The sequence below is a fragment of the Monodon monoceros genome, unplaced genomic scaffold (genome assembly GCF_005190385.1).
Source record: "Monodon monoceros isolate NGI ecotype Baffin Bay Population unplaced genomic scaffold, NGI_Narwhal_1 Super_Scaffold_15, whole genome shotgun sequence".
In the NCBI taxonomy this organism is placed as follows: domain Eukaryota; kingdom Metazoa; phylum Chordata; class Mammalia; order Artiodactyla; family Monodontidae; genus Monodon; species Monodon monoceros.
In genome coordinates this window covers 68,531,928-68,557,395 of record NW_021703771.1, presented here as the reverse complement: position 1 = coordinate 68,557,395, position 25,468 = coordinate 68,531,928, and the positions used below count along the sequence as shown (strand labels likewise).

The following is a 25,468-nucleotide window of genomic DNA, read 5'->3' as shown; positions in this document are numbered from 1 at the left end:
ACTCTGGATATGAATCTGACAGATCAAGATGTAAACCCACCAACTTCAATGCCCTACACATTCTGGTTGATTTCAATAAATATCCAAACACACAATAATTTATTTTTCTCTGTTCATATCCATTACCCAGTAATTCTATGAATTTGGAAAGAGTCCTATCTCAGATATATCAGAACAAATAATAATTTATAGATGAGAACTTTTTTTAAGGGAAGAGAAGGTACGGTTGCCATATATTCATTGTTATTATAAAAGGGACAGAAAAACACAATGAAATTAAATGGTCACTATTTCCATGAAATACTGGTTAACAGCGTAGTAGTGTTGTTATAACCAAAGACTAAAAACATACAGCATTTAACAATTACCATAATCATCATAACAATATCTAAAATTGGTTGTTTTAAATATAGTTTTATAAGAGCCCTACATGTTTTACGTCATAATCACAAAAACTGTATGAGGTAGAAATGATAATAATGTCCATTTTACAAATGAGAAACCTGAGACTTAGAGAGCATTTAAGTATTGGGTTGACCAAAAAAGTTTGTTTGGGTTTTTCCGTAAGATGTTATGGAAAAACCCAAACTAACTTTTTGGCCAACCCACAACTTGACCAATGTCAATCAGTTTGTAGTCAAAACTTTAACTTAGGCCATCAGATGCTAGAACTGGTGCCCTTAACTAGTATACCAATATTAGAACATTACAAATATTATATATATAGTTTATAATAGTATGAAAATTAAATATAATATTGTCATTAAAATGTAGCAAATAAGGTGTATTTACTAAGATATTAAAGTACACATTTCTATGTATATCACAAATGGTTTATTACTTAATAGAGACATGTGAACTCTTTCTAGTTATTATCTTTTCAAAGGAAAAGATAAAATGTAGTCTAATGAAATTAATTCACAAGCAAAACATTATTGTGACAAACAGAAAATAGGATTTGGAATCCTAATCAAAACAGTATTCGTTTATACATAATTAAAGGAGAGAAGATTTCACCATGAAATTCTTCCTGAAACATACCATCAAGGTGTTGCACCAATCCTCGGTCCAGGTGCGAACCCGGCTCCACCCGGCATTAAGGACACAGAGCTTCTCTTCTAAAACAGGCTCACTGCCCTCAATCAAGTTCTGCAGGGCAGCACTACTCTCTGTGATGGTATTTAAATCAGCTTTTCTCTTTTCCAGATCTTTCAGAATATTCTAGAAAATAAAAGTTCCCAGACCTACTTGATCTTTCAGAACATTATAAAAGTTTATACAACCTTCATTTTTAAAAAACTTTTCTTTCACATATACATGACTCCCTAGATAACTTACACATGTCAAAGGTTCACAAGATTCCACAACTTACTAACATGATGAGAGTTTTAAAGTTTCAAATAAAAATTAAATATTTAATTATGCAAACACCAAAGAATGTAACAAATTTAGATGTGGAAAGGTAATTATTTCATTTATTTTAAGTATAAATTCCATTCCTTACACAACAACAATTATCTTCATCAAAACTCTAGAAATAATGAATCAGTTCCATTTTCAGTAACTACAAGTGGGCAAAGCAGGACTAACCCAGAACTCAAAATTCTAAGACGACTTAACATATTGACTGCTTATAAGCATTACAAAAAACATTTCATCTTGTACTATACATCATAGGAGAACTAGCACGTCTAAGCTTTGGTTTTACACTTGTCTTAATATGTAAAGCTAATACTCTAGATGGTATTATGATTACTTGATTTTCACATTCATAAGTCTGACCAGGCAAGGTGTGCAGTCAGAGAATTATAAAGAGAATGTTGGGTTCCAAAATTAAAACTACAAAATTCTTTCAATCAAAAAGTAACATGCATATATCTACCCTACTGCTGCTGTACCTTTTTAGAAAAATATTTAAACAAATCATTTCAAGAAGCTCAAATCTACATTTAATGTCACATCATTAAATCACATTTTGAAAGGCATAAAAACTACAAATTCACAAGTGAGTCAAGGTATAAGGACTCATTTGGCCACATCAATTACTAGTATTTTTATAAAGACACTGAAATATTTCTCTCAAGTGTTCTCCAGCAGGGAGGGGAAAAAACAAAAACAAAACAGAATACCCACAGCCATGCTCTCTGCAGTTAATAAGTTTCTGCATTCCTTCAGTGGCTATGCACTGATTGACTACAGTAGTCTTTAAAAACTGTAAGAAATAATTAACTACAAGCAATTAAATGTAAACAGTACACACACTATGTTAATAGATTTTATTGTAAAGAAAATGGCTACGTTGAAAATAATGATTTTTAAGCTATGGAATAAAAACACTAAGTTCTAGAATGCAGATGCTATTTAAAGTTTGCATTGAAAATAATTTTACATAATATTATAGTGGAAATTCATTAAAATGTTTTGAAATATGCATGTTTCTTAAATCTGACAACACAACATTGAAAAAATGGGTGATTATATTACATACTAATGTTTCATTTGGTTTACTCTAGTGAAGAGAATGTGCTATGAATTCATGATTTGTATATACCATCTTCATTATTTCAAATCTGAAATAAGATTAAATGGGAATTTAAGAGTGAATAGTTCCAGAAGAAACAAACATCATATTAACTGTCTTCACCTTAAAAATGATGAGAATCAACTGAAAAACTAATTGAATTTATGTGAGTGCACAGATTGATGATTAAAAATTAAATATGCAAAAATTGGTATCCCTTATGTACCAACATAAGAAATTAGTAAAAAAAAAAAAAAGAAGAAAAAAGAAAAGCATACTTCATACATACCAATAAAATAAAATAAATATGTACGTATAAACTTTTTTGCATACATGATAAAGTTTACAAAGAAAAAAACCAAAGCATTATGTAGGGATGTAAGGGAATTTGGGGGGGGAATGAGACATTCCATGTTACTAAAAAGACAAATGTAACAAAGATGTCAATTCCCCTCAAAACAAATTTATAAATTCAAGGCAATTCAAATCGAAATTTCTAACAATTTTTCTAAGAATTTGACAGTAATAATTCTAAAATTCATATGAGTATATACAAAAGAAGAAGCATAAAGTCAGGAAATCCTGTCTTTAACTACATGTTAAAATATAAAGTCACATAGTTAAACAGTTGAAGAACATTTCAGAGGGTCAGATCAGTGAAGCAGAAAACAAAGCAAAGTAACAGGTAAAAAGAATATATGAACTGAGCATGTCAATCAGTGGGGAAAGGATAATTACACAATAAATAGTGCTGAGATAACTGGTAAACTATTTGGAATAAAAGGTTAGAGCCTTACCTCATTATATACACGAAACTAAATTCCAGAAGGATTAAAGCATTAAAGGTAAAAAGATGAAACTATAAAAGAGCTAGAAGAAAATATAAGTAAATAATTACATAACTTTTGAGTAGAGTTGGCCTTTCTAAGCACTAAAGGCAGAAATAAGTTTTTTAAAAAGCATTGTATTCTTTAAAAAATATATAATAAGTTTTTAAAAAAACATACAAAACTGAAAGGAAACTACAGTGGCAAAAAACAAAACAAAATAATTTTGTACCAATACACAACACACTAAGCATTAAGAACTGTAACAGGTAAAGAGCTCTAAATTAAAAGACCAAGCTGTGACAGAAGCTACAAATGGCCTATAAACTAATGGAAAATGTTCTAATTAAATAACCAAAACATGTTATTTTGCCTACCGTTGTCAAAAGTGTAGTTAAAACAAGCAAGTAGGAATTCTCACTCATAGCTGCTGGGTACATTTCTGAGGGACAATTTCGTAACAGGTATAAGATGTTAAAATGGATATATTCCTTGACCCAATATTTTTAGAGCTAAGAATTTATCCTCAGCTAATAATTAAGAATGTATGCTATGATTCAGCCACAAGTATTTTTATTCATCACAGCACTTTTTACAATAGTGAAAACTGGTAATAATTTAAATGGACATGAATGGAGGAATGGGACAATAAAAAATAAAATATACAATGAACTACTATTCTTATCTCCAATGTGTGACACAAAAACACTTGTAGGTAAAGGAAAATGTTAAAGATATAAGGCTTTTCAAGAAGGTCATGAAACACTAGATACAATTCTGTTTTAAAAATATGCTTGTGCCTGCATGTCTATATGGGCCTATAAAAAACTGAAATGATAACAGGGTATTCTTTGATTACAGATGATTTTTGCTCCTGTCTTTTTTTTTGTACTACACTATGCAAATGTTATTCAATTTGCTTTTATGACTTATGGTGCTATAAGAAAATAATGGCTTTCAAAGTGTATTGCAGAAAGAAGATAATATTTCCTTGAAAAACTTAAATTCAACAAAAATAAAGTTTGGTCCCTTTGGTTGGCATTCATCCACCATAACTCATGAATTCCAGTGTTTTTCACTTCCTTTATACATTTCTTTTCACTTCACACAGCCCATGGCAATTACACTTTTCATGAGCTATTTTCTAAACTGAGAACATTCTTCCTAGTGATTAATATCTTGACTTTCTTACAACAATTATCTCCAAAGAAGCATTCAAATTAAGGAGCTGTATTATCCCACGACCTCATAGCACCTCCTCTTCACTCCCCATAAACTGACACCTGTAGAGAATGTTAAAACTGATACCTGCAGCTTTATATAAAGTTCTGTCACAGGATTAATCATTTATTTTCAGCACTTATCTCTAGTATACGTGCTTCTTTCTTAGAAAATAAATTCAGGAAAAGAATGCTTCAGTAAAAAGAAAAACTATCAATATTTTGTGCTTCATTCAAGTCTTTTTCCACGTCAAAATATAGAACTAGCAAATCAACTCTCTGATCTCTGTGATTTCTAAGTAACTACAGGGCTAGAGAAAACTCTTGGATCTTTTATTGATTTTTTTGAAAATTCCATTCCTATGCTCTTTACACCAGTTAGTTTGCAATAGAAAGATTAGTTACTGGTACAAAAGTTACTATAGAAGAATTAAGAAATAAATTCAGCACAATACTTTGTGAAGAATGAATACTCAAAAAATGTCACTGCTTTTGAAGGTGATAATTATAATATTTTCAAGTACCACCTAAGCATAATGACTACAAAGCCCTCGGTGATGAGCCATGTGAGTTTAACGCTTTCAGAATCAAGATGAAAATATCTTCTGAAGATAGTTGTTTTTAAAATATTCTTATTCATTCTTAGGACAGAGACATGGAAAAAAGATAAGACTATATTTTATATGAAATGGAGAGAAATGACATCTACCCAGATTTCCCTGATCAAAATGCCACAAATTACATGGGCATAATATTGGTGGTTCACCTGAACTACAACTTACTTTAGCCCAGGAAATTTCTGTATCCAAGTCACCAAGCAAACTTTCTGAAGTGGATTTCTGTACCAATTCAGTTTCAGTAACAGAAAGCCATTCAGAGAGAGAAGCAGCCTCTTTCTTCATTTTCCGAGCCAACTGTGATGCTCTTTCTAGATCCTGTTTTCCCTCTGTCACCTTAGAAAAAAAAAAAAAAAGAGCACAAGAGAGATCAACATAGTGGGAATGAATCAGAGCACTAACTAAAGACCCAAACAGATTCATATTTAACCCCCAAGACAGACCTAACCTTTATCTCTGGCACCTAGAATCACACCATTCTTACTTTTCTGCAGGGGGGTCAATATACTGTAGTAGTTACATGTCAGGCAACCCTGAGTTTTCACCTTAGCTCTCCACTTACTTCCTAAGAGACCTTGGTGGAGGTTCAGCCCTCAAAAGGTTGCTATGAGTTTTCAGTGAAAAAAAATACATACACGAAGGGCTTGACCCAGTCCCTGCAGCAAAGTTAAGAAATCAATGAATAGTTCCTTTTATTATTTTGAACAGAAGATGCCTTAAAATCCTCTCAATGAGGGATTCTGTTTAAAAAACACACATATTCTAGCAATGTGAGGGGGAAATAGCAAGATTTTTTACAATCATGTTTTACAATTAACCACTTAACGTAAAATACAGTAAATGGCTATGCGACATAAACTTTTATTATTAGTTTGCTCTTACTGCTGTTGACGGAAAGCAAAATGAACTGAACTGACACTTACCAGGCTCTTGATACAGCTCTCGTATTGTGCTAACAAATCTACATGTTATACAATAAAACCCTGTGAAAGGCACTATGTTTTCCATTTAACAGAACAGGACAGTGAAGCTTAAAAAGGTTAAGGCCATAACCAGGGTGGCATGACCATCAGACTGAGGCTGGTCTGACCCTTTGCCTTACATGATGGTACTCTCAAACTAAAGTCATTCACAACCTAACACTGAGTTGACACTTTAAAGGATGTCACAACACAATACATACAAAAAACATGTTCTTCCTTTCATGTGCACAGATGTATAGGTGATAACATTACCTAAGTAGTACCGTGATAAGTCATGTATGGGAAGAAATTTTTTTAGATGATACAAAACTTCTTAGATATAAAAACCAAATTTTCTTAATAAGTAAAATGGGATTACATTTCTTTTTTACTGGTCCCATAGGTTCAGTTTTACTCTTTTGATGTCTCAAGGATTGATTATTATTAAATTCTTTCTTAAAAGTGAAATATTTTTCTATGGAGTTTAATTAAAATTCATGACTCTAAATTAATAGTACTTCAATGCAGACTTTAGGAGACAAATACTTGAATTCTTTTAAAAGATATTATGATACTTATCTGACTTTGACATGCCCAGGCAGCTACACAATTACCATAAAATAATGCTACCAAAGATTTCTGTAAACCAGGAAGAAGATAATTTAAGTTTCAACTTGTAACAATTTATTAGGCCATATCAAGTTGTAAATCTTTTTTTTTTTTTTTTTTTTTTTTTTGGCCACAGGGCATGTGGGACCCTAGCTTCCTGATCAGGAATCAGGGATCAAACCCATGCCCCCTGCAGTGGAAGTGGAGTCTTAACCTCTGGACCACCATGGAAGTCCCTCAAGTTGTAAATCTTCTACATAACCATTTATCCCCTCTCCCTCTTGAATATGCAACCATTCCCTCTCAATAGGATCATTCCCACCAGGTCTGAAACATACTCAAATGTCTGTCTCTCCGTTTCTCTCTCTCTCTCTCTCTCTCTCTCTCTCTCTCTCTCTCTCTCTCTCTCACACACACACACACACACACACACACATTTCCTACTTTGGTCCCACCTCCCCTAACGACTTCCCTCTCTCCTACCTTCCCCATACAAGTTCTCAAGACCATCTCTCACCTCCCACACATACTTCAAGTCATGACATTCTGGCTTCTATCCCCATCACTCCACAGAAATTGTCTTTCCTAAGTTCAGTAATGACCCCAATGGCAACAGATCTAATGGACATTTTTAAGTGGATGTCATATTTAACTTTCAATAATATTCAAAACAGCAGCCTACACTCATTCTCATAATGCTCTCCTTCCTTTGGCTTCCCAGACCTAGCACTTCCCTGGTGTGCTACCACTTCTTGCTACTTACTGTGGTTCTGTATATATATAAAATATATGGTTGCACAATGTGAATTTTTAAGGTGCATAATATGATAATTTGATACCCATACATTGTGAAATGAGCACCACAGTCAAGTTAACTAACACATCCACCATCTCACAGAGTTATCTTTTTTTTTGTGGTGAGAACACTTAAGATCTACTTTCTTAGCAGATGTCAAGTTTACAATTACGGAAAACAGCATGGTGGTCCCTCAAAAAAATTAATAAAGAACTACCATATGATCCAGCAATTCTACTTCTGGGTATATAACAAAGGAAATGAAATCATTATTTTAAGAGATATCTGCACTCCCATATTCATTGCAGCATTATTCACAATCGCCATTGATAAATGAATGGATAAAGAAAATGTGGTATACATATGTATATAAATATATATGTGTGTGTGTGTATACACACACACGCACATATATACACACATATACATATGTACTTTAGTTTCTTTTACAAGCTCATCTTCCTCAAATTCCCTTCTAAATGAGGTAATCCCTCAAGACTGAATTCAGGCCCTTTTCTTTTTTCACTATATCCTCTCCCTAAACAATTTCATCATCACTGAAAACTTAACCACCTCTATGCAGACGACTCATAAAATTTATATCTTCAGCGAGCCCAGATATATTCTCCAGACTTGAATAACTTTGTGAATATCTGACATATGCAATTAACTCTCTCAAAGGCACTTAAAATGTCAACATGTCCAATACTTGCTTATGACTTCTCCACACTTCTGCCTTTCCTTCCAGTGCCCCGTCCCAGTGATGGCACCATGATTTTCCATATGATCAAGCCAGAAACCCAGGAGTCATCCTTCATCTCTCGCTCCTGCATCCCCACATCAAATCCTTTACCAAGTCCTGTTCATTTCACTTCCTAAATATGTCTTTAAAAAATCGGCTCATACCATCTCCACTGCTCCAAACTAGTTCAAACACCATCATCTCTCACAAAGAGCGTAACAATGACTTCCAAACTGGTCTTCTCAATCCATTCTTGCCTCTCTGCAATCCACCATCCAAACTGCAGTGGGTGATCTTTTAAAAAACATATATCTGAGCATGTTATCTCCCTGCTAAAACCCTGCCACAATTGCTCATTGCTCTTAACACAGAGATTAAAACCTTTACCACAAATTCTAAGACACTGGTCGGATCTGGTCTCATCCCATCTCTCCAACACCATGTTCCCACACTTGCTGTCTCTGCTTTAACCACACAAAAGTACCATGCTGCCTCCTGCCACAGGGCCTTTACACATGCTGTTCCATCAGCCTCAGAAGCTTCTCCACTGGTTTCACCCAGGCTACTCCTATTCATCCTTCAGATCTCAGCTTATGCACCACTTCCTCTAACCCAGACTGGACCAAATCCCCCTTTACATATACTCCTAAAGCACTACATACATTCCTTCATTACACTTCGGGCTGATAATCTGACATTACTTTGCATGGCTACTTGATTAAAGTTTTCTTCTTTTATTTCTCTCAGTTCCATTAGGCAGGGAGATAATATGTTTTTGCTTATCACTGTATCTCTAACTGCTTGTATAACTCCTCACACTCAGTAAAGTCCCAATTGTGTTGAATGAGAAAATGACTTAACTCCAAAACCATAATTACAGTTAGAGATCTGTTGTAAAACCAACCACACCATTCCCATTTATAAAATGCCCAATTAATAAATACAATAATATTTAACAAATAACTTCAGTTGTGTAATATACAAAGAAGCTCTAACATATGTGTTTCAGACGTGTTTCTAACATATGTGTTTCAGACGTGCAGTGTATCAAAATGATACACAATGTATCACACCAGTAATCTAATCTTGCAGAAGTGCGGTCCACATTGCCCAGGAAATGTAGGACTGTTCTTTCTTACTAATCTGAAAGTGATCACAAAATTTCAGCTAGTATTCGCTGGGCTTATATAGAAACTTCGTTAATATTTAATAACCAAAGAAGGGTCTAATGTATTACCTAACACAGCTTTTCAATATTGATGAGAAGGTTTCACTTCCACACATTTTTTATTTGTTTCTTTTTTTGTTTTATTTTGGTTTTGCTTCTCTGGTTTCAGGGCAGAGTCTCAATAAGAGAAGATGTTAAGCCTACTGGATCCAGTTGGTCACTCACAGTAAAGGGCCTAACAACTTCCCCACGAATTCACTAAAATGCCCGAATTATAGATGTTTCTTGAAAGGATTTTAAATCCTGATAGATTAATGTGAACTTCCTGTCACTATTTATTAGAGTCCTAATGTTTTTAACATTTCTCAGTAGATTATTCAATCTAGAAATCCAAGGACCAATAACCTGAGTTTATACAGAGACTATTATTTGTAGAGTTTCCTTAGAATAACTTATGAAAAGTCAATAGCCATTGAAAACACAGAAATTAACCTGGATTAAATATTAAAAATACATTTCTGTGTAACTATTCATCATTGTAATAGTAACACATACATTTAAAGAAATATAATAAAAATTATTGTCATAAATGAAAACATATATTGTTAATGCCATAAAATTCAAATATGCTTTCTCCCAGAAGTGAAATGTTAAGAGGCGGGCAGTGCACTTGCTCTGCTCACCTGGGCACCCAGGTCATTGTAGAGAACCTTCAGAGAAGTCAGCTGCTCATCCATCCCCTTGGGGTTGTCAGTTTGCTGCTTCTGGACAATGTGCCTTCCTGTTTTGATTACAGTCTCCACTTCAAGCTTGACTTCACTCAAAATTTTATAGAGTTTCTTAAAAATAAAGATGACAAATTTTACATATTAGTGAAAACATGCCAGCTGGAACCATTTCAGAACATGGCTTACAAAGATTGACAGCTAAGAACTAACTATGGAGATCAAAGGGCTTTATCTTTCCCAGATCTGGTTCAAAGGATGAGTAAAATGAAATCAAGGCTGTAATGACTTTTTAAAATCAGATAAGAAAACACACTCACAGAGGTTATACTTGTTTTATTAAAAAAGAAAAAACCTCAAACATGTATCTTAAAGGTTTATGAAAGTACTTGATAATACGAACATACTTCCTACATAAAATGGGAAAATGTTAGGACTAAAACCTGAATGTCTAACACTTTTTAAATTACATTTTTTAAAATCCTAAATGCTATTACAAGAAAAAAGGCAACACTGGCTATTTCTGGCTGTTGGCATTTGGAAGTATTAAGATTCATTTTTTTTCCTACAATTCTCTGAAGTACCAAGTCTACTACAATGAGTACATATTGATTATACAGTGAAAAGACATATAAAAACTAAATACATCAAGATGTATATGACCACAGGAAGTCGAAGTTATGTAGGTCAAATTCAGAGCTGCCCTCATCCTTGTTACTTTAAAACTAAAAAGCTGTATTCTGGGCAGGTTCTCTCATCTCTATGCATCATAATCTTGACCTGAAACACCTCGTGTGGCACTGTCACATAATAACAGGCCATTGGACTAAGTTACACAAAGTCAAGGACAGTGCTTGCTCTGTTGATCTCTATATCTCAGTAAATAAATATTTACATTCATACGTGCACATGCGCACGTATTATATATAAAAATTCATCCTATTTTTTCATTCTTCCACCCATTCAAGCTTTCAATTAATCAAACAACCTTCAGTATGCAACAGACATGTGGAGACTGCAATTTTGAAAAGCACAAAGAACTCTTCCCAGACTTTTCTTAGCTTAACTTGTGTCATGTTCAGTTTTTTCATGATTCTTCCCAAGCAGAACACTAGTTCTACGATTGAACATGCTTGGCCACATTATTTTTAAATTTCTATGCAATTGAATTTTAAAGTTCAAGACTAAAACAGTAATAAGGCCTTTTAAATAATTTCTTCTTTTACATTCTAGGTTTAAACTTTGATTTAAAATTTTATTTTCCTAGAGAATGATTTTTTATGCTATAATATTCCTGACATCCATTCTAAGTATAATTTCTTCTTTCACACTTTAGGTTTAAACTTTATAAATTAAAATTTAAATTTTTACTTTCCTTGAGAACACATTTGTCGTACATTGCAATATTCCTGACATTCATTCTAAGTATGGTTCTTCTAGCTAACTCAAATCTATCCTTTACAATTTAGCGTATTAGTCACATTCTGCCAAAGCCCTCCCTAACTTCATCCTGTGATTAAGATGTATTTTCTTCTTTGTCTTGTAATCATGTTATATACATGTTTATTCTGGTCTCCTTATCTCATTACACTGTACTAATTGATTTTACTCTCTGCAGGCTATCTCTCTCCTATCTCTTCTAAATTCCTGGGAGGAAAGGAGCACACTTCTAATTTTTTAACCTGTTTTTCATCATTTATTCCTATTCTTAGCACACTTTAGACTGACAATTATTGGACAAACCATGTACATAAGCGCTAAATGAAGCCATATCACTGATGGGAAAACCCACTGGACACATTAACCACCCAATGGCCTCACCATACACTTGTCCAGGTGGGTCTGTATGACATCAGGGTCCACATCCTTCACATCCAGAACATGAAGTTCTGCTTTCACACCATCCAACACACGCTTGCAGTCAAGCATGCGCTGTTCAAAGTTAGCAGGTTTCTGGAAAAGCTGGAACTTTGTGGACACCTCTCGAAGTTTCCTCTGTTTGCAGAAATGAAAATAATAAGCAATTCACATCAGAATGATAATCTTTCTCAGCAGACAATATTAGCATAACACATACTGCTAGAAGGCTGTAAAATAAAGTAACAATAAAAACATTCTTTAAAGGAACTTAGTGAGGTTGCCCGATCACCTTGGGGGACTGCACAGCCCAGTGTCCTGAATTACTTGATACTCAGTGTCTCAGTCTGAGATATAAAGAAAGGCTAAGCTAGCCTTGCCGGAATTAAAACTGCATTAATTTTCTTACCTGTTTTTAAAACACAATTCAAGAACCTAGAACTCACAATGCCCTTTATCACAAGGTCAGAGTGAAGGTCAGTCTGCATCCCCCGTTGAGGGGCTAAGCGGTACTGCATCCCATGCACTCAGCCTGCCCAGTGTACCAGCCATACCAGTATGGATGGAGGCTCTGCGTCAAGGGAAAAACCTATACAAAGCAAACATCTAAATCTAGATTGCTCTCTCTTCTCAACTCAACTAGAAAACTCAGATCCAATAGTTTCCAGTGCACCTTCAACACATCACTCCCATCCAACTCTTTACATCACAGAGAAGACCAAAGGCATCCAAGTCGTCAGCTCTTTCTCATTTTCTTTTTATGCCCAACAGGCTGAAAAGTAAAAGGAAGCTGCCCTCCCCCTTCACCTGCAGCACATCCATCTGACTTCCTCCTCTGGCAGTCCGGCCTTCTGGGGAGGTCGGAGGCTGAGAACGTGTGTTTCTTCTCAGCTCCTCTAGGGTTAGCTCGTGGGCTGAGATCTCCGCTTGGATTTTCTACAAAGAGATTAGAAAAGGGAGAGAATGTCTGTTTTTTTTTTAAGTTTCATAGAGTCATACAACAGATAAGAATATATTGACCCCTATCCATGCTTTAATAAGTGTGCGTATAATAATAATACGGGCCACCTGTATCGTAGGACTGCTGTGTGCTGTGCACAAAGGTCTTTGTATTTGTCACTTCAAATGTTCGCCACTTATTTATAAAGAGGGAATTTCCCCAGTTTCATAGCTAAGAAAATTATAATTTTTAAATGGTGATCATTTGCCATTATCTCACATAAAAACCCTAAGAACCCCCAAATCCACATGCTGCCCTGTAAGTAAGGCCGGCCTTTCTCACTGACTCTCGGTTGGGATGGCAGAAGGAGCTGGTGCCCTTGCAGGTGAGGAGACGATTACATATGCTCTCTTTACGACCTTATTGCCCTCACATCCATGGCAATACCTGGGCTTCCTGAGGAACTTGGAAGGCATCTATCCTGTCGGTCAAGTACGTTGTGAGCTGCTTGTCCAACTCCCCTAAGCTCTCCTGCAAGACCTGAAGCATGTGGTCAGTTTCACGCAGGACCTGGAGTTGCTTTTCCAAAGAAATCTGCTTGCTCTCTGCCTACAGGCAGAAAAATTTACCCATTAGTCGCTCAGCACAAATATAAACAGCTGAATATAAGTAAACCCTTATGTTCTAACCACCAAGAAAAGGAACATACTATAAGAGCACTACTTTAAGACCTTGTCCTGCATTATAAATAAATAATAATTAGCAATGATAACAGTGAAAAGGTCCTTCTAGTATCTTATGCATCTTGCAGGAAATTACTAATTTTTACTCCTTTCTATATAAAATGACAAAATACAAAAATGCCCTTAAGGGCACTATTTTAAGTGAAATAAGGGAGAAGGACAAATGCTGTATGACCTCACTTATATGTGGAATCTAAAAAAATCACAAAAACAAAATGTTATATCACATATAACATATAATATAATGTTATATTTCAATAAAAAGGGAAAAACGTAAAGATTTCCTATGTACCATATTAAAATAAAGGAGAGAATAAAAATATGCCATTTATTACAAATTTAGGGTATTTTTAGGACTCAGCAATAAACCTATAAACAAGAATATAAAATACAACAGAAGCACCTATGAGTAGAGTGAACATGGAAATCTCTTTTTGCAAAGTTTAAAGAAGTTCCACAGATGTGCATAGTGTTGAGCCACTATTTATTGAACTTTTGGGTTAAGTTTGATGCTATTCATGATCTAAACATCAATAGTTATTTTTTAATATGTGTTCGAAAGCTTCTAATATCCACCCAACTCTCCTATAAAAGCAATCTCCTTTCTCTACTTACTGATATGGACATGCGTGTTGTAATACATTCTGAGTATGTATCTAAGGGACTATGGTATTTTATAATAGCAGCTTATATCAAATTCTGATGGCTCTAATATTTACTAGGATAATATGAGTCATTATTCTTATATACACCTATAATATGTTCCTTAAAGGAAATTAAATAGCTCATAAGTAGAAACAATCTCAAAGACAAATTTTTAAATCATCGAGTTCTGCCTGCATTATAATATAAGTGTAAGGTCTGCTCTTCCCCACCTAGTATTTCAATGCCCTCAACACCCCTGTTGGTTACCAACTTTCCCCCTCGGTATAAGTTCCTGAGGTCCGCTCCATATCATAAACATCTAATCGACACTCACGCATGGCCCGGTTCTTACCAGGTGACTCAGCTCTTCGTATCGACTGTTGAACACCTCCAGTTTCTCACTGATGATATCATCGAGGATCCCTCCATCGATCAGAGTCTGGCCAAGTTCCCGAATCTGGGTGCGATTGTCCACTGGATGTCGCAAAACAGATTCTAGAGACTGAACAGGGACAGGGGCAAAAAATAATGCATTTATCAAGGCAAAGTGAATCAAGGATTCTAAAAATGTTCGTTTTATTTAAAACCAGTAATTCCATTTTCTAGAAATCTACTTAAGGAACAAGATAAAAAATGATTAATTCAGGAACTTCCCTGGTGGCGCAGTGGTTAAGAATCCGCCTGCCAATGCAGGGGACACGGGTTCGAGACCTGGTCCAGGAAGATCCCACATACCGCAGAGCAACTAAGCCTGTGCACCACAACTACTGAGCCCTCGTGCCACAACTACTGAAGCCCACGTGCCCAGAGCCCATGCTCCGCAACAAGAGAAGCCACCACAATGAGAAGCCCACGCACTGCAACGAAGAGTAGCTCTACTCGCTGCAACTAGAGAAAGCCCACACGCAGCAACGAAGACCCAATGTGGCCAATAAATAAATAAATTAAATAAAATAAATTTATTTTAAAAAAAGATTATTTCACAAAAATGCCCCTCATGGTATTAATAAACACATAAAATTGAGAACTCAGCATGAATGATGATATATGACAATTCCATAAAAATAATTTCAATAATTATTAATTACATGGGGAAATGTTCATGGTATGATACGAAGTTTAAAAGCAAAAAACAATACTATATAAATAAAAGAATTTCAAACTGTTATTGATTATATTACTAAAAAGTTTCCATAGCATATATAAAATTCAAGGCACTGTTTTATATATACACTTTATATATACATAAATTTAATCATATGGCTACATATTATTTCCATATTACAGATAGGAAAACTGAAGCTCAGAGAAGGTAAGTAATTTGCCAACACACACACAGTAAAAAGAAGAGCTAAGATTCTAACTTGGCTCCAAAGACTTGGTGATTCCAAAGCCTTTGATCCAGTTACTATAAAGTACTACCTCCCAGCATATATACATAAAAATAGTAATTCGGAAGAAGTACACTAAAATGTTTTAAAGTGTTATCTTACACTTTATACTTTTCTCCATTTTCCATATTTCTAGAATGCACATGTATTAACTCTCATGTTAGGAAAGTATGTGTTTTTAAAATAATCTTTCAAAACATTTTTTAATACTCTGAATCTCTCACTCTGCTATTTTATTTGAGAAATGACATCTTTTCTCCAGAAGAGCATCTGGCTCCTAGAATTTAGGTACCACATTTGACTTATTTCTGACCTTTAATCCAGTCATCTACTTAATTACTATATCCTATTCTTACAGGTTTTTTTTGGTTTGTTTGTTTGTTTTGTTTGTTTGTTTGTCTGTTTTGCAGTACGCGAGACTCTCACTGTTGTGGCTTCTCCCATTGTAAGGTCCGCTGGCCCGGGTGAAAGGAGGCCCGGGGGGGTAAGAGAAAACATCGACCAGTATGAGGTAGGAGAGGCATCTGGGAATCAACAAGAGACTCTAACTTCCTGCCCAGAAAACAGTGGGGCTGACGGGAAGGGAAAATGGGCTTACGCCCCACAACAGACCAACCAACACCTGGCCCTGCTGTATCCTCACCAAATAAGGAATTACCCTGTATAGCAAACCACCCCCTCCCCTTGCAAGCCACCTTCTGCTTTTACCCCAATAAAAATCCCCCTCATCCAGTACTGGACGCGACTTCTCTGGCCCCTTTCTCTCGGACCAGTGAACCTCGCCCGGGAGCGCTCCCTAATAAAGCTCACTTGAAGCTTTCCTTTGTTTCACGGTGCCGTTTGTTAAGATCCGACCTCACACCCATTGCGGAGCACAGGCTCCAGACACGCAGGCTCAGCGGCCATGGCTCACGGGCCCAGCCGCTCTGCGGCATGTGGGATCTTCCAGGACCGGGACACGAACCCATGTCCCCTGCATCGGCAGGCGGACTCTCAACCACTGCGCCACCAGGGAAGCCCTATTCTTACAGTTTTAAAAGCACAGCTACCATCTTCCTCCTCTTTTTTTTCTTTTAAGAAAATCTATTCTTTTCACACTTTAATCCACTTAAGAAACAGTTGTTATTAAGTTATCATGTGCCACAGGCTGTGCTGGGGAACAACAAAAAATTCAGGCACATTTCTTGGCCTCAAGGAACTCAAGTTCAGGCTTGGGGACAGAATCCCAGGCCTCCAACACTGCCTTCTCCAGCCTGTCCTCCAGTTTCCACATCTGGAGACAACAGAATAGAAGCCACTGTAAACACAGTCCTTGCCGTGTCTAATGAGCAAAAGTAACTTTATGAAGAAACAAGAGAGCATTGTCCTAATAACATAAGGCAGAGTTTTATCCAGGGACTGGTAAAAACAATCTGGAAAATCACTAGAGCGCTTTATGAAGTCTAAAATGTACTAATTAGCAAACCACCTCATAAGGCTGAGTTTAGTGGGTCACCAATAACCCAAATATACATGATGTTATAAATACTTCAGGCAATGGAAGAAAACACAAGTTACGCTGAAAACTACCAACGAAGTGAAAGTATTTGCTGGCATAAGGCATTATGTTCCTTGTTTGAATACTCATTCAGCCTCATTGCAACAAAAAGAACCACCCAGAACACGGGCTCCCACCTCCAGGGCTTCACTGACAGCATCTGTCTTCTCAGGCAGGACCTCTGTGCTCTTCATCCGCTCTTCCAAAGTGTTTAGCCAGGTAGTCTCAAGATCCAAATACTGAAGCAGTTCAATCCAACAAGACCATACCTCCTAAACAGGCAGGGAAAAGTTAGACAAGATAAGAAGCCATTTAGAGACACAATGCATCTCTACTGCTGCACATTCTGTCTAGTCAAGAATAATTTCGTTTAGATACAAGTATAAATGGGCTTTTAGAAACTGATGAGGCTGGTATTTCAAATAAGTGAAATAAAATCGAATTCTTCGATTAACTGTATTAGACCAACTGGAGGGAGGTAGGAGGCTGCTTCACTTAGATAAATTCCAAGGCTCTGTTTAAATGCCGAAAATAAAACTATATAATTAGTAGAAGAAACCAGGAGGGAAACATTATTAGTTTGTTTTTAAATAGAATGGTCAAAAAAATACACAGACTTGCAACACTTTTTAACAGCTATATACGAAATTGGTTCCCTGGGTCCACCCTATTCCAACTCGGAGCTAACGGGTGTAACCATTTGATGTAGACTCTTTCCAACTTTTTTCTAAATTCATATGAACACGTCTATATATGAACAGAGCAACTTTTTACCCAAATTGGAATTTTACTATAATTGCTGCATTAGTTGTAGTCACTTATTTCTCATTCCTGTGGGGAGTTGGGGGGCCGGGGTATGATTCATCCTCCAATTCCTAGGAGCAAAATTATGGGAGAAACAAACCCCATGGGAGGAGCCTATTTGACAGATAAATTTAGAAGACAGAGTTCAGCATGGAGCCTACTGGGTTGGTCCTCTTTCAGATCCACTGACTCAGAGGACACATTCTAGTAGCACACACCCCATATAAGGAATACTTACCAGGTCAGGGGTCAGCAATTTTTTCTATAAAAGACCAGATAGTAAATATTTTAGGTTTTACAGGCCACATCTGGTCTCTGTCACAGATTCTTCTTTATTTTTTCTGTGTGTGTGTGTGTGTGTGTGTGTGTGTGTGTGTGTGTTGCTTTGTTTTTAACAACTCTTTAAAAATTAAAAATATACAAACAATTTTTAGCTCCTGGGCCATACAGAAACAGGCCACAAAACAGATTTGACCCACAGGCTGTAATTTGCCGACCCCTGGCTAAGACTAAAAGGGAAAAGAGGTGTCTGGTCCCCCAAATTTCTATAGGCAGAAAGCAGGCTGAGAAATCTACTCAGCTGCAAGCAGAGCTCTATTTCTTATGGGAAGGAAGGGATGGCTTACAGAGACGCTCTCACAAGAAGCAGGGCTGGCCCCTAATCAAGCAACAGTCCCTGGCCCGAGAGTAGGAGCCCTGACTACACGTGTCTGGCTAGATTTCAGAACTACTAGCATTAGATTTCAGAGTCACTAATGCCAGTGCCTGCTCTTTTTACCTTCCACTGCCCCAACTTTTTTGAATGGGAGTGTCCACTGAGGTTTTCCCGTACCTATCTCACTAGTGTGTTGGGTATATGAGGTTCAGATAACTTATCTTTTTAGTGCCCAGGTCGCCAGATGGAGAGGTGTCACACCCACACACCTGCACCTGAAGAAAACTGTTCCAAGGAACCACATTTGCATTTGCACCTGATGTAGATTGCATGATACTGGATTTTGAGCTTGATGCTGTACTGAATAAGACCTTAGGAGTCCCTGGGAGGGTGTAAGAGTATTTTGCATGTGGAAGGACTGTAACTAACTTATGACCAGAGAGTGAACTATGCTGGATTAACAATAGCCACAAATTTATTACAGCTACTCCCGTGAAGTGGTGAAATTGTCTTCTCCTCCCCTGAATGTGGGCTGACCTTGTAACTTGCTTAAAGCAAAAGAAGGCTACAGAGATGATGCTGTGTCAAAGTGCAGACCTAGCCTTTAAGAGAACTGGCAGCTTCTGCCTTCTCCCTCTTAAAAGCCAGCTGCCATGCTGTAGAGAAGCCATAAACCTGAGAGGCCACGTGGAAGGGGACCTGGTGGATGAGAGTGGACCTGAGTGGAATATCCATAAACCACACGGAGCAGAAGAGCCATACAGCTAAGCCAAATCAACCCACAGAATCATGAAAAATAATAAATGGTTGTTTTTGTAAGCCATTACATTTTGGCAAGGTTTGTTACACAGCAACTAATAACTGAAACGTAAGTGTATATATTAAAAATATACAAACATGTTTGGGAAGATTATACATCACTTTCTAGATAATGATTACTTTAAGAGAGGGATCAAGAGATGGTATGAGATGGGGAAAAAGGGAATGGGTTCTGTAATGCCAATTAATTTTATTTGAAAAAAGAAGATCTGGAAAAATATGGCAAAATGTAACATTAGTTATAGCTGAGGGATATGTATATGGGTGTTAGTAATATCATCTGTACTCTTCTATAAGTTTTAAATATTTCATGATTTAAAACACTTTAAAGGAATCTAGAAATAATCAAGGTAATAAAGTTGGACTTTTTGGAAGAAAGGCATCCTTACTCTAATTTAGAAATTTGGGCTGTTTCTACCCAAGATCTCTTGGTAATCCCTCACATAATTTTTAAAATGCTTCCATTGTGAAATCTTTTTTCTTCTTATCACTTCCCCTTTCAAAGGCATCAAGGTGTCATATTTTCTCTTTTATCTACTTTGTTTTCTTACACTTTTCCTTTTCTTCTCTCAAACTAATTCCAAAATAATTCTAAAAGTAATTCTGCAAGCAATACTAAAACCTTGAAATATTTCATTCCTCATTCTCAAACTGTCACCTCTGGGTCATAAAGACAGTGTGAAGAAATGACACAGAATTCATGGCGGTCTCTTGTTAGCTTGGGATAACCTGGGGACTCCATTATTTAAACATATTGTGAGTAGTTACTTTGGCTAATAATAGACAGGAAAATAAACAAACCAAAAAAAAGCAAAATCATGGGTGATTAAGGCAGAGAAGAAAACATGGACAAGACTGTAGTAGAATTCAATTCCAGGATCATCTACTGGGACTCAAGATTAGCCATACATAATGTTACATATTATTTTCACAGAATGTTAAATTCGCAAATGAGTAACCTCAGGTGTTTTAAGTTAGGCAATATCTTAATATTAAAGAATGAGGCTTTGTTGACTTGTAGCTTTCTTATTAACTAATCCAAATTACACTTATTTTATAGATTCAGAACAAATGAGTAATGAGTGAATTTAGTTTAAATACTGCAGTTGTGATTACCATTTTAGGATTCATCACAATGCCATCATTTGTTTTAGGTTGAACTGAATTTAAATTGCTATCGACTGAAGGGCTTCTTAAGTATTTTCAATAAGATGTGACAAACGTCACACTAATATAAAAGCAAACAATCAAAAACTTAATTTTATTTTAAAAAAAACTCATAGAATCATCTACATCTTAAATCCTATGGCCAGGGTAGGGGAAATGGTCCAGCAAAATACCAGCAAGTTCAAGTTAGTCTTTCTTTCACTCTAAATAAAACCTATAATTTTAGACACCGCTCTAAAACAGAAACCTCAATTCATCTCTGTGCACTAACGAGGCAAAAAAAAAAGGAGGTACTCACAGTATATGTCTTAGAATTTTAGGACTGGAACAGACTCTACAGATCATCTGTAATACAAAAACCTTGAAAACCTTGATTTCACGCGTAATAAATGTCTAAAGCTAAGAAACTACTTTTCCAAGAAACTTCCACTAACTGAAGGCAGATCTTGCTCTCCAGTTTTCTTTTCTCTGTTTCATTTTTATCAACCTATTACCTAAATTATTATCTAATAATTACTACTACTGTTATTATTATTATCTCAATCATGAAAAAACTACTTTTCTTTTATGAGCTAGTATTTGAAAAGAAAAATGGAGGGTTTTTCCCAAGATATAGAAGCAGCCAGTACATTACAGAATGTGAACCTCAGAAATGCATCAGTGAAAAAACACCATACCTCTAGCGTGTGGCACTTTCCGCGAATTCTATTACAGAGAAGTTGGTAATTCTCCAGCACAACATTCAGCTCAGACGTCAATTCCTGGCCACCAGAGGGCACTTTTGCAGCTAATAACTTGATGTTGTCCTTCAGAATCTTCACTCTCACCTCCTTCTGCAACACATCCTCTTTCGCCCTCTGTTCCAAGACAGAATGAACTTGAAAACTGGCTCCCTGTCTCAGGAACCAATTTCTTTCTTTTTCAAAAAATAACTGAGCCAAAATTAAAACATCCAGATGATTCTAACTACCTAATCTGAACATTATGAGGTAATCCCTATGGAGAGTGCTTGCGAAATAAGAATGCTAACCACAAAATTTCACTCATTATATATCCCAATGTACACAGTCCCCATGCAGACATTTTCATTTAATAACAGCACTGTTAACACCTAAGTTATCCCAAATTATGTTTACTGACAGGAAGTACTTTCAAAGTCTGGGTCCATAATAAGAATTAAGTGAATTAATTTTAATTGATCACTGGAAGTCGAGCAAAAATGGAAGTGCACCACGGTAGAAGTATTCTTTAAAAATAATATAAACATATTTTCTTCTGATAATTAACAGCATTTCAAAGATGACAAAGTTATACTGGGAAGATCTGATCTAAAAGTAGCTTCCTGCCTGACTCTCCTTCCGTGCTTGATGAAGTCTCATACTCAGGAAAATCAACCTCAAACAGCCTTTCACTTTCTCTTGTAGCTTTCTTTACTACTTAATGGTTTTAAATGTCTCTAGGTTGGGATAAAATAATTAAGTGTAGTGGTTTTCTTAAAATCCTAATGGTTGTTTGGCAGAATAAAAATAAAATGTTGCCCAATCAAGAGTTTTAATCTCATTTTTCTTAATTCTCATTCCTAGTGACCTTAAAAAAAAACCAAGAACAACAACAAAAAAACCCCACAGAACTACAATGTCAATAGTGCAAATAAGATGGTTCTTAACACGGTAGGCTACCTTTAAAATACCTTATATACTGAATATTTTTAAAGTTTCAAGGAAACCTACACTAAAAAAAAGTGTTTCTGTGAAAATACTACAATAAAAGTCCTTTTTATTTACTTTGACTCATAACACAATAATGTATTGGTGAAACACAATCCTTTTAAAAAATATCTGCACAGATGTTTGCTTTTGTTATACTTGTAGGCAAGTTGCAACTCTTATTTTTTTAAAAGTAGCTTTTAAGACACTATCTCCTTCGGCTTCGACACTGAAGGACGCTTGAAGCAGTGTTGGAAAAGTGGGAATGAAGTCCAGTTCTTTTATTATATAAAAAAAGAGAGTGTGCAAGACTACTGACACAGAAATATAAGTTTACAGGAAATACATCCTGTGGACCCAACTGATATTAAATCCCTTGATGACATTCCTAATGCTCCTCTCACCTGCTCCAACAAAATTTTGGTATTCATGTGTGCCCCATGTATTAGCTGGAAGAATACAGCTGGTGAAATAAAGATAAACCCCAACTGGGAAGTCTCTCTTGTTCTTTACAAAAAATAATTCTTCCTGAAAACTTCTGGAAATAGATAGCGGTGATGGTTGCATAACATTGTGAATATAATTGATGCCACAAAATGTTTGAGTCATTCACTGTGGCTCACCAAGGTCCTAATGTAAGACATTTTTGCAGGGGCCCTCAAGACTCAACTCATGGGCCAAGTTAGCACGTGGACTCTCAGCTTCCTAGCCCTACTAAAATCATGGCAGCTGACCCTCCATTTTTGTTGTTGTTTTTTTTGTAACTTGAAATCTTACTGTGAAAGATTATATGTACATTATCAGGCCTTACAGCTAGGTAGATGACTGACTGACTGATTGACTTTAAAGGGAGGAGGGGAGATAGAAAGCCTCTTGACCCTGACTGTCCAGCCTCACCTTCATTTCCTCCAAAGCACTCCCAAGTTCTTCTGGTGACTTGTATTCAAAATCCCTCTCCAGGTAGTCTTCTTCTGCTTGGGTCATCCATTCCTGCATCTCTGCCAAGTCTTTTTTCAGGTTCACCACTTTTTCCTGACTTTCAGACAACCTATTTTTTTGAATAGTAATCTAGGAAGGAAAAGCCATTCACTCGAATAAACAAATCCTGATACGTTAAATGTCAGCTTCTAGTTTCTAATATCAAAAGACACAGTAATAACTTTCCACAAAGAGTCTTAAGGTTTAAAATTCAGATGAAACTCTGTATACATTTTGTGCTGATGCTGTGGAATATAAGCAATAATGAAAACAATAATTATAACTGGGATTCAGTATCACATTTTGGACATTAATCTGGAAATACCTATTATAATTTTGAAAATGCATAACTGTTGACAGAGTAATACTCAACTGAAGGACTCTAACCTACATCCATAAAAGCATATATTTCAAGGAAATCTACTATAACCTTATTTATGGGGAAAAAAAACCCTGAAGCAACCAAAATGTCCATTTTTTCCTTTTCAACAGGATTCCCCATTAAGACTGCACTTTTTAAAAGCAGAGAAGAGTAGATTGCTATCAAAGATGTTGATACAACACTGCTTTACAAAATTTTGGTTTTGATAATCTACTGTACTTGTATATTCCACACAGATACAAAAAAGTTACATTAGAAAATAGGTATTTGTCTGAATCTGGTTCAATAGCTTTTTTAACTATTTTAAGAAGCCTAAAAATATCTTTCAGAAAGATCCCTCTAACCACACACTGAGTTCTGTGGGAGAAGATATCATACCACACAGATCATCCAGGTCTCACTTCACTATTCAACCTCCCACTCAAATGAAATCTCACAGTAGTGGTCACCCTGCCAGGGCTTGCTTGGCTGTGACACTGATGGTGACAAAAGGGCAGTTCAGGAATAGGATGGCTCTCTCGAGAGTAAGGGGGAATACTTAGTGGCCCTCCTGTTTCACTCTCCAAACAGGATCACAGTCATAAAAATAGACAGGCACTAAATAGGAGCTTGGATTTCACTGCCCCACATGGCACTCAGAGAGTCTACTGCCAGCAATACATACAGCCCTGCTTCCCAGGTCTTGTTGATCTAGTGGACTTTTTAAAAAAATACAGATTTCAGGGCCCCACTTCCCCAAAGTTCTTTTTACTAGTAGTTTCCAAACACTAGTCAGTTATATAATATTCATGGATCCACAGAGAAGTGAGAAGAATAAAGACACTATAGCAAACTTTTCAAAAAAAGAAAAGCTGAAAATTATCATTAATTATCTGAGATTATATACTTTCTACATTTTGGCATTAAGATGTTTTTCCTTTCATGATATCATGCATATAATAGACTGTTTTATTTGTTGATTTTATATATCTATCCTTTCTTAGAAAAATAAAAATTTGGCAACACTACGTTTGTCCAAAATTTCTTCAACCTTTTACTACTCAATGATATACAAGAGTCTAGAACTGCTTTAGATAATTACATAGCAGGTGGCTGCCTCCTTGCTGAAGACACTTAAAAATTCCCCATGTATTTATTCCCATACTTTGAAACAATAATAATCCAAAATTAATTCTATGTTGTCATATGTGTATGTATGTATATATGTAGATAAACAGATACACAGATCTAAATATCTACATGTACCTAAGCATCTATCTACCCATCTAGCTATTGTCTTTCTTGCTCTTCACTGTCACTTCCAAACCAGTTTCCTTATTTGCTTCCTAAAAAAACCCCAGCTCCTTCAAGCACATGTCATCAAATTATAGCACACTTAAAGGAGTTTGAATTTGGCTAGAATATAAGATGACATTATGAAAGTATTTTCTTAAGTGTGACAATGATACTGCAGTTTTGTAGAAGATTGTCCTCATTCATGGAAGAAGCAAGCTGAAGTATTTAGGAGTGAAATGTCATAATATTTTCGACTTCCTATCTAAACTACATATATAACAAAAAAATGGTATGCGTGTGTGTGCCTGTGTGTGTATGTATGTAGGTAAAGAGAGAAGGAGGAGAGAGAGAAAAGGCAAATGTGGCAAAACATTAACAACTG

The 25,468-nt window shown here is 36.0% G+C and overlaps 1 protein-coding gene across 8 annotated transcripts in view; it reads right to left on the bottom strand.

Annotated features, from left to right (window-relative positions):
* UTRN (utrophin) overlaps positions 1–25,468 on the bottom strand; it is a 505,655-nt gene that overhangs the window by 303,958 nt on the left and 176,229 nt on the right. For all 8 annotated transcript variants that reach the window (XM_029224149.1, XM_029224150.1, XM_029224155.1 and 5 more), the window contains 10 exons: positions 23,349–23,519; positions 21,423–21,602; positions 17,438–17,572; positions 14,725–14,874; positions 13,432–13,593; positions 12,852–12,980; positions 12,009–12,182; positions 10,146–10,301; positions 5,351–5,521; positions 1,042–1,221 (listed from right to left, as the gene is read on the bottom strand). In XM_029224149.1, coding sequence (XP_029079982.1) covers positions 1,042–1,221; positions 5,351–5,521; positions 10,146–10,301; positions 12,009–12,182; positions 12,852–12,980; positions 13,432–13,593; positions 14,725–14,874; positions 17,438–17,572; positions 21,423–21,602; positions 23,349–23,519 — 1,608 coding nt within the window. The remainder of the gene's footprint in view (positions 1–1,041; positions 1,222–5,350; positions 5,522–10,145; positions 10,302–12,008; positions 12,183–12,851; positions 12,981–13,431; positions 13,594–14,724; positions 14,875–17,437; positions 17,573–21,422; positions 21,603–23,348; positions 23,520–25,468) is intronic.